The sequence below is a fragment of the Physella acuta genome, unplaced genomic scaffold, assembly GCF_028476545.2.
Source record: "Physella acuta isolate Inbredline_101_S28 unplaced genomic scaffold, ASM2847654v3 ptg000402l, whole genome shotgun sequence".
NCBI lineage: Eukaryota > Metazoa > Mollusca > Gastropoda > Physidae > Physella > Physella acuta.
In genome coordinates, this window is record NW_026731921.1 from 347,804 (window position 1) to 358,940 (window position 11,137).

Below are 11,137 nucleotides of genomic sequence, written 5' to 3' on the forward strand. Positions count from 1 at the left end.
CGGGACGTACGCTATGAAGTGTATACAATTTTCTCGGTCAAAAGTTATACAAATTACTTAAAAAAAACAACAGAAATACCATCGAACAACCGCATTTTAAAGGAACCATTTCATTCTCTTAATCAGTGTGTTCATCTAATATGGTGTTGTGTTGACTAATAATGTATATAATTTGGTTTTTCTAAGTATTGGTAGCCTATGTTATTTGAAATGTGTCGGATTTTTAGCTATTTAGTTATTTCTTTGCTTTGCTGCTAATATCGTTCAATTTGAAGTAAAGCACATTGCGTTTTGACCAATAACTATTTAATACAATATTTTTCAAACATTTTTTAACATTAAAAATATATAGATCTATAATTCACGTGAAACGGGTACCGACGGCTAGTCACTATATAAAAGGAGGAATTTACAGACCTCTCTAAAAAACTTAAGTCCTTGTAAGAATCCTGTTTGTTGAAGCTTCTTAAAATAGTCCAAAACATTTTTTACATCATCAGTTGAAGTGGCTTCTTTGACCATGCAATCAAAGCTGTAATTTTTTAAAATGATAATAATAATAAAATAGTTAGTAATGACATCAATGGTTAAAAAATAAACCGGGAATGATCTGCACTAAACTTTCTCGAATATTTTTATATGCAACAACTGGGGATGGCAACTCGGAATATAGACATGATTTTTAATTTATTTTAAATACTTAAACTTTATAAAATAGAATAAAATCTCGTAAGAAAAAGAATTGCACACAAAGTGAACGTCAAAAAAAATTTGCATAATAGTGCGGAATATTATTAGTACTTTATAAATTCACATGCGTTTTTCGAGAAATTTACTACTTTCAGTCAACGGAAATTACTCAAAATTTGACAGAAGGCAGAGAATTAAATCTTTTACTTACATGTGAAATTTCATTTATTAATCTGAAATAGTACTAAAGTTATAAGCTTTTGAAAAATTCAAAGTAGAAAAAGTTCCACTTTCAGTATCCATCAAAACATGTTTGTAATTTTTAAAATGAAATAAATTTTACTCTGCTCTATTACGCATGATGTATATATTTAAGCGAAGCATGGTTAGTCCTACGGCTTTCTAGATTTGAAATAAGTCTAATTAATTGTCAGCATAATTTTATATATAGATACTTGTTATTGGCATTTGACGTTTATATAAAATAAAAGAGTATATATCAGGGGGATATGCAGGTTTTCAGATAAGTGAAATGTTTTCTTCGTTTAATCTTGCGTGTAGTCAAAGAACGGGGAAAATTAAAAGTTTAAATTTCTGATGCTGTTGCGTCCTTCTATTTCTGTACTATTTTAAAACTTTTTAAACAGGTTTACTTTATATAAAGTCATATTCATCGTTTGTTTTTAATCAGCCATTCGATGCATGCACTGTTTTCGAATAGCTGTGGGTTCTTTTTTTATCATTAGGTTCAAGGACTTTAATGTTTTAGTACAAAGTTTTCGTGCTTAGTGTTATCTCATAGAAATATGTCAATAGTTTTATAACTTTCAAAGTTTGAGAAACTCGTTGGTCACAAGGATCTTGAGACATTACCAATGGCAAAATATAATGTCAGCATTCATACTGTATGCAGAGAAATCTTTCATACAAAATTAGGACCACTAGACGTTCTGCTAACTAGTTTCTTTAAACGGTATGAACAATTGTGATTTAAACTTCTAATGAACCATCAATTGAAAACATCTTACGCTGGGGTATTTTATACAACACACTTATTTTTCTAGAGTTACTAAAGTTACCAGAGTGGAGATTTAACTATTATTGTTGACAATTAACTAACAATAGTATATTAGTATTTTTTTTTTATTTTGTGTATTTATGCTAAAAATTCACGCCTTGTTTTTTCAGGGAAGCATGCGTCATAGTGTGAAAGCTCCTAGCCTAGAGAATAGAGCTAAATATAACACAAAAGCAAAATGATAAATCACACCTAATCTTGGCACTGTATAAAATAATAGGATATACATGGTCTCTAAATGTATAAATACTGAGCAAATCATACACACAATAAATATAAAATTATATCTATCACTGAGATACATAAAGTGTCATTTTTATGAAACTGTCTACAACGTTATCTGTAGCTTACTTATGGTCCTTTAACTCAACGTCATTTTGTAGATCATGTTCATCTGGTGTATTGTTGGATGCCATACTCAAAACCTGAAATAATAGACCAGTTCTAGATCTATATGTTAAGTAGACATATTCTGAATACATTTTCTACAAAGATACGGTAAAAAACATTTTTATAAAAAGTATGAATATTCAAGTCAAATACTCATTATTATTCCTCGGCCCACAATACCCCTAAAAATTGCAGTTTTTTTATTATTTATAATGAAGGAATGGTGAGAGAGATGGTAGATTCCACCAAACTCTGAAGGGTAGGCCTACATGAATTACATTAAGGAAAGTACGGACGGCTGCAAATAGTGCCAACTACACTATCCCATCATATGCAGAGGTCACTGAAGCAGTGAACTTTAATTGACTTCCCCTATAAACCATATAAATAAAAGCTTTTAAAACCCAAAATAATTAAAATTCAGTTTCTAACATTACTTTTAAAAATACAAAATTGTGTTGGGGTTATAGGTTTTACCAGCGTACCCGTCTCGCGCGTTGCTGCAGTCAAAGAAGAAATGCTGATGCAACATTTTAACAAATTAACAGACCTATAGTAATTTGCACAGTTCTTCATATCGTCATGAAACTTTGGGGAGTTAATGAGAACACTCAAGGGGGTGGGGGGAGGGGGAAGGGGGTTCTGCAAAATAAAATCTTTTTTTTTTTAATTTCGCAAGGACGGCGCCCAGGGAGTATGTGGTTTTTCTCTATATACGGTATATAAAAAAAATAACGGATGCGGTTCCACGCCGTTCATCCGATTGCCATGAAACTTTTGGGAAGTAATGAGAACATTCTTGGGGAGGTTTCTGCAAAAACAAAAATGTTGAAATTTCTTATGGGCGGAGCACGGGAGGGTACAATTTTTGCCAATACACGGTTTGGCGACCAGAGTTCTAGATTGGCTATTTTAGCACTTGGTATCCGTTAATCGGGCGTTCTGCATAGCAGATAAGGGGTACTACTATATCCAGCATTAAAACCCCGTCTATTGCGTGACCCGAAACGCCCCGGACTCCCCAGTGAGTGTTTAACGGTTATATTACGGTGAGTGATTAACGTACACTTAATGCTTTCTTTGGTAGGTAAACCCGTGCCCCGATAAATATGATCCAAGCTCAGGCATTGTTTACATTTAAATAACTCTATTTTAGAAAACAAAGTCACGCATTTAAGAACAAAGGATTAGTAAAGCTTGATAAAACCCTCCAAATACATTTGTTCAGACATTATTTGTCTTTTATGCATGACTACAACTTTTATCCGATCGCCATGACAGTTTGGGAAGATGTTGAAAATACTCCTGAGTAGGTTTCTGAGAAGAAAAAAACTTCAATTTTACACGGGCGGCGCACCGGCAGGGTGCAATTTGGCGCCCCAGGTTATCCAATGAGCGCTATGGTGCTTGCGTTCGCTTTAAACAGTGCTATAAACCATGGTTGAGAATATAATAACCCATGAGCGCACTTCTCTCTCTCTCTGTTCGCAAAATATTTTCGCAGGATATCACATCAGAATTCTTAGCGATATATGGAGAATTTGATATAGAATTTTGTTGAAAATAATATGATAGATGTTTTAAATGTATAACCATAATTTTATTTAAAGAAGAAAAATAAAAAAAATAAAGGCGTATTCGAATGTAGAAAACAGTTTTAATTATGCAACCTGAAAAGTGTTTATACTTGGGACAAGAACGCATTTAACAATGACGTCGCTTAATGTTTTTACTAGGGAAAGAGCACGAAACTAATGACATCATTTTCCGAGTTTAGAATAAAATAAAGAAATGAACTATTTCATGCAAATATGATAGATCTACGTACGCTATGAAATCTAGATCTATACAATACAATTTTCTCGACCTAAACGTATAAAATTTACTTTATCTATTTAAATTTTAGATCTCAGTACAACATTTTAAAATATATAGGTCTATAATTCCCGTGAAACGGGTACCGATGGCTAGTGGTTAAGATGGGGCGTTAAAAATATTTCGTCAGACTATATTCTATCCCCGCGGCAACGGGCACGCTAGTTTATATATAAATTGGTATAGGTTTTATATAATATATATACACACACACACATATATATATATATATATATATATATATATATATATATATATATATATATATATATATATATATATATATATATATATAATGGGGGGTCTGAAAAAACATTTTGCGGTGTCGCATTTCTTTTCTAGTTCCGTCTCTGATCACATGCCCAAAAAATGTTGCTGTCATACTTGTCTTGTCTGGTATTGTATTAGAGAGCACTAGTCGACCCGTAGCTTAGCATACGCTTCTATTTAGAGAAGACTTCCTGATAGACACAGTTGTCCAAATAGGGTGGGTTTGGGCAAACGACTGTGAGTGAATGAAAAGGATGAACTCTGGAGAGAGCAACATATAATTGTCCATGAGTGAAAACAGGTTTTGGAAGATGTATCTTTTTGAATGTTTGGCTATTGACTCCAGGAAATATATGTGAAGCGGTGGCCATGGTTAGGAAACGAAGGGGCAAAATCAAAACAAAGCTTCGGGGACAAACGTGGCTCAGACGACTGTAGGAGAAACCAAAGCAACTAAGGACACAAGGAGCGACTGAGGAACACACTGCTGCGAGTACACACAGATATGCCTAGAGAGCTGGATAGGTACGGCTAAGCCCTTACGTGGTGGTGTCTCGCATGGTCCCCACGTAGAAAATTATATATATATATATATATATATATATATATATATATATATATATATATATATATATATATATATATATATATATATATGTATATATGTATATATGTATATATATGTATATATATCTATATATATATATATATATATATATATATATATATAGAGAGAGAGAGAGAGAGATTAACATAATGGGATGGTACGGTTATTATGTAATTGTCAGTAAATACAGTCGGCTAATTGATACTTTCTTCGTGATAATGGCTCAATAAATAACAATATTTGAGTCCAATGGAAATGTGTCCATACACTCAGAAATACAGTCACCCACTCATACAACAAGCCCACCTGTTGCTTGAGGCCCAGCCGGGGTCTCGTTCTGCTAGGGATTCAAAGTGCCTATTTATAATATTAGCCTAAAACTCAAAATGGGTTGATTACTAGTTACTACTACAATCATGAAAAATAACGACCACCTATCTAAATAAATAATCATTATTAGGCATACTCAATCGTAGGCCTACTTATTCTTATCATTCAGATAAGAATGTTATCAAGATCTATGGCCTCCTTATTTTGACCTAAATAAACTTATTTATTAAGCCTAGCCCTATATAATGAATTTGTTTTACTATTTAGATCTACTATTGGTGTAAGTAGGTGGACTTATAGACTATAGTACTATCATAGCAGCATGTAGGCAAATTAGTATATAATATTATCAATATACATATATATATATATATATATATATATATATATATATATAGAGAGAGAGAGAGAGAGAGAGAGAGAGAGAGAGAGAGAGAGAGAGAGAGAGAGAGGGAGAGAGACTAATTATAATATTTTAATAGGACTAAGACAAAGTAAGTATGACTTTAAAAGTTTTACTAAAATGTCTCTACACAAGGCCTAAATATATAATTTAGATCTAGATCTAGTATAGTATTACTATTTAGTATTTACTATATGTAATGTTACTTGATCTAGTAACTAGATCATTTTTATTTATTCATAGTTAGATATAGTATATAATATAGACTTCCAGAGATTCTATATATTAAAGTTAGTAGATCTAAATCTAGTATTTGTAGATTTAAATCTAGGAATTGGTCTAGAATACAAAATTCTAGATATATCTAGATCTATGTATAATTGTATTTATCTACTCTAGCCCTGACTAGTACGCACTAAGATAGGGTAGGCGTAGCGTAGAATATACTGAACTATTGTATGATAAAGAAAAGTATACTTTAAGTTATTTAAGTAAATAAGTAGATGTAGATCTATACTAAAAAAATGTAGATCTTTAATAGATCTAGATTCTCTAGGTCTAGCTTATTCGTCACTTTTTGCTGCGATTTTAGAAGAAAGGAATTGAGATCTTTTCAGGATTTGGCTTCCGCGTCACGTGATCAGTAGTCGCATTTTGTAAACACTGCCGATTGTTGTCACAGCTTCGATGTTTTTAAACAATTTCCATTTTTTTTCTATTTTCTAGGAATTTTTACAGTGCTTACAAACTTAGATCTGCACACAAAGAAGATTTAATTAGTAAAATGAAATCATCGGCTCTTCCCGATTAAAGACACCGACACAGGCAAGGTTTCAAGAAGAATCTAGATCTAGCACCATAAATGACGTCACGCTTTTTTGGAAGATTTTTACCTCCCCCCCCCCTCCCCTCCGTCACACGTCGTCACAAAAAGCCAGACCCCCCCCCCTAAAATAACGTCACGCCTCAACCTACAACCCCCCCCCCCCCCTCAAAATTGCAGTTGAAATTTTAAAAAAAACATCGATATTTTTCTAAAATATTGTCTGAACTCTGTCAAAATAGAGTATTTTAATAAATTCCTATTACACTTTATTAAAACAGTTTTCTAAAACGCGAAATAAAGTCTAAAATTCGTTTCCTAACATTGCTTTTTTATAATGCAAAAGTGTGACGTCGCACCATCTGACCCCCTCCTCCCCTCATCACACACCCTCACAAAATTATGAACCCCCCCTCCCCCCTACAAGTGTGACGTCATTTATGGGCGACCCCTTAGATGCCTAAAAATATAAGCCTGATAGCAATATCAAAGGCTGAGATTAAACAATTGTTATTATGTAAAAATTACAAAAACATTTAGTGGAGAGGTATTTTTTTTTTTGCTTTTCTAGTATAATTAAGCTCAATAATACTGCTAATAGGCCTACTTTTTCATTAGTATTTGTAACAGACTGTACTTTTGAATATTGGGTTCGGGGTGAATTGTGTGTGGCATTTGAATACCTGACCAACGGAAGTGAACGCGTGAACAGTTAAATACCTGACCAACGGAAGTGAACGCGTGACCGATCAATCATTGTATTTTCATGTAATTGTTTTTTTTATATCTCTCACAGTCTGTAGAGTGAGAATGAGAGTGCATATAACCTGAGGGAATGAGAGGTTCGGGGTCCATCTAGAGGATTGCAAGGGGAAACTACGTGCCTGTATAAAAGAATGTATGAAGTCTTATATTTCAACTATGGATATATTATTCATTGTCACAACTTCAAGGTGGACATATCTGAAGAAGTGTTCCTGTCATGTTTATATCAATATATCACGAACCAACAAAACAGTGTTATCAACCATTTAACAGTTACATTGGTCAGCTCGTGATATAAACGTGACAGGAACTCTTCTTTGTTGAATTTTATAACTTATTACAGATATGTAGGCCTACCCTTCAAATGAAAACTTTGTGAAGCAAGGTTTTCAAGTACAGTGTAATAGGGCGAGATCATGTACCAGAGAATAACGAAAAATGTACACATCTATTTAGAGTGGAAGTTATTAAATATTGATTAAACACTTGTAGTCACAGAATTTCATAGTGCAACAGTCTATTGTGATCATATCACTTAATAATTTCCTTGTATGCAAAAATCTCCATGTTAACATGGTTAGACCAATAAATGTTAAAGAAATCTTCCGAAATGTTATTATACAGTGTCCCATATTACAATCAGCAAGTTCCTCTACAGAACCTAAAACAAAATCAACAATGATTTTAACCTGATGATTATTTGAAAAAACAATTTATAAATGCAATTGAGAAACACATGTATAATTATAAATAGAAATGAAAACATGTCAATAACCGAGTGACTGCAGTAAAAACACTACATCAAATTTAAACATGCTAATCAACTAATTTGGCACAGGACTTATCTTCATATTAATAACACATACTTATATTACTCGTCTTCAAATAAATTTATCTCATAAGTTTTAGAATAATCCATATACAGTCGTAGCCTTCCTCGTCTACACGGCATTCCTTTAACACATATGAGCAGTTTTTCACTGTCTCCCATTGGCTGACCCATTTAAGTCGAATCTGGGTCACAACACATAAATAACATTGTTGTTGGGTGTAGCTGTAGGGTTTTTCTCCTCCGTTATCTTTATCCTCCTTGGGTATCTGCATCATGTCTTGCTTCTTCGGTTTCTGATCTACATCAGTTGTTTTCTCCCTTTGAGTCTGTTTACTAGGTATATTAACCAATATTGAACACAGCCTATATTATGACTTTGTCTTTGCCTCACATAATTTTTCATGATTTATTCTTGTCATCTAAACCACTGTATACAATATTGTAGTTGTTCATATCGGAACAAGATACATCCTTTCTAAAATTCTTGTTATTGTTATATTTACAATGGGATGTAGTTCTTTTTAAATTACTGTTCCTTCTCTGACCTGCCAATTTATACCAACATTGATCTTCTTAGTGACCGGTTTCCCGCAGTAAAAACATCTATTTAACCGTGGCTTATTATATTTATGGTAACTGTATTCACAACTTGATACATTACTTCTTCTTTGAGTTTGTGCTTTACCAACTGCACTGCACTTTCTACAAACGGTCACATATTTATTAACTTCCTTGTTGTCCGCTATTGACTCCAAATCATAAAATAATTTATTTGTCAAACTATCAATCTTTGTGTTAAATTTATTCTTAAGTTCCAGTGCTTCTTTCTTCTTCTTCTTCGTTCCTAATTATTAGTGTTGAAGGGGATCGAGATTTATCTACCAGTGGGTTTGAACTCGAGACTTTGTTCGAATTTATCAACCATGAGCTTTTTGCCGACTCGACCACGCCTCCAACACAATTAAGCGTTACGTGTCAACTGGTTATGCGCCATTGAGGCCATTGACTCCGATTTCAGCCTGCTTTTCTTTTTGGATTTGCTTCAATAGACTTTGTCCAACCAAGAACAAACTACAAGGCAGCAGTTGTTTAAGTTTGGAGTTGTCTCTCCTAGAAGAGTGACTGTCCCACAGCTAACAAGCCTCATCTGCCCGAGGGTTCGAACTCGAGACTTTTCGGTTTAGCAACCACGAGCTTTACCGACTCGACCACGCCGACCCCTAAGTTCCAATGCATATTCTTTGAATTTTGACTTCAAGTTTTGTGGTAGTTCTGCTAAAGGTCTGATCTCACCAGTTTAATTGTTTTATTGACTAACTTTTTGATAGATTGATTTTATCTTGATTTCTGCCTTTCCCCGATGGTCATGTTATCGATTGCCACTCTCCAGAGGACTACTTAAACCTCTTTGTCTGCCTTTCTCCGATGGACTTATGTTTTCTATTTGTACTTACTCAACTTCCGGTTCCTGAAAAGCTAATAACTTGAGTACCGTTTTTGCCAGGTGGACGAAATTTCTCTCGTATATAATACATTGTATGCTTATGCATCCGTCAAATATTGAACGATCTATGGTTACTGGAAATGGTATTGCACTCTATTTCAACGTGTAGACTATAACTTGAGCACTGTCCCAGTTAGTTAGACAAAATTTCGAATATATTATTATGTACAATAAAGATCTTATACTTGGATCACTTTAAATTTTTTGTGGCCTCCAAAAAATGGAAGTTCTACTTTATTTCTGTGTTCTACCATCATGCCGATAACTTGAGTAGCCTACTGTTCAAGTTATGTAGATGAAATTTTAAATGTAGGTATAAGATCTTATTTCCTTGATTCGATCAAATTTTAAATGATTTCCGGTGAACGAAAGTATTACTTTACGCTATTTCCGATTTCTGAAAACAGAATACTTCTACTGGATTTACTTCTTAAAGCTTCCCACGTAGGTCAAGGCTCGATGACAATGCATTGTGACATCAATTGTGATTAAAAAGATGTGTAATTTATTTATTTTAAATATTGATATACAAAAGTCCGTGTGCGCACTTCTTTCTCTATATATATCTATTTCTCTCTCATTCTCTGTGAGTCATATTTTTTCCGAGGCTCAGAGATCAGTATATTCAACAATATAATATGGATAACTTAAAGATACGGATTTATGTTAAAAATAATTTGTTGGGTGTACTAAATGTATAAACTAAATTATAATTAAAGGCGTAAAATAAAGGCATATTTGAATGTAGAAGCACATCTTTAATTATGCCACTGGAAAAGTGTTTTTGGTTGTGACAAAAACGCTATATACAACAAATAAGTAACACAAAAACTATCACATTAAAAGAGAATGACATCACATGGAAATAATAGGGAAATATCATTATGAAACAATGTTAATAAAGAGTTTAAGCTACAGAAAGTATTCAACACTAATGGCATCATTGATTGTAGGATAAAAAGTAGAATTAAAAATCAATGTAAAAAAGTATACATAATACTAATGACGTGATCTTCAATAAGATTCGCTTCCGACATCTAACAGTTTTAAATATGAAGGAATGAACCATGTCATTCAAATTTAATTTAGATCTATGCATCTTTTTAACATGATGTGTGCTGTGAAATTTATACAATTTTCACGGCGAAATATAATAAAAAATAAATAAGTTTTTAAAAAAAATACCATTTCATAGCCGTGTATTTAACGGAAGTATTTAACTTATTGAATCAATGTGGGCATTTAATTTGGTGTTGTGTTGACTAATAATGTGTTTAGTTTCGTTTTAATTTTTCATGAACAAGTATCTATCTATATACTAATAAAACTCAAGTTTGTTTACAAGTTCGTATATTTTTTTTTTTTTTATTTTTTTTTTTTTTTTTTTTTTTTTAGTTTGGCCTGTTTGGTTACAGGAGAGAATCAGCACTATGATTAGAGCTGTAAAATACGTATTAAGTTAGAAAATAGTGTTATTTTTTTACCAAAGTGTTAATCACAAATTTATTTAAAGTCGTCAGTTAATTTATTGAAATATTCGTTTTTAGAAACACCACTTTAAGTATAAAAG

The 11,137-nt window shown here is 32.9% G+C and overlaps 1 protein-coding gene across 2 annotated transcripts in view; it reads right to left on the minus strand.

Moving 5' to 3' along the window:
- LOC131942366 (uncharacterized) overlaps window positions 1-8,470 on the minus strand; it is a 28,502-nt gene extending 20,032 nt beyond the window's left edge. The window contains exons 1-3 of one of the 2 annotated variants that reach the window (XM_059302202.1): window positions 8,098-8,470; window positions 2,120-2,193; window positions 418-532 (exon numbers count right to left, since the gene is read on the minus strand). In XM_059302202.1, coding sequence (XP_059158185.1) covers window positions 418-532; window positions 2,120-2,184 — 180 coding nt within the window. In that variant the 5' untranslated portion in view covers window positions 2,185-2,193; window positions 8,098-8,470. The remainder of the gene's footprint in view (window positions 1-417; window positions 533-2,119; window positions 2,194-8,097) is intronic. The other variant, XM_059302201.1, reaches the window with a different exon arrangement.
- Between the last annotated feature and the right edge of the window lie 2,667 nt (window positions 8,471-11,137).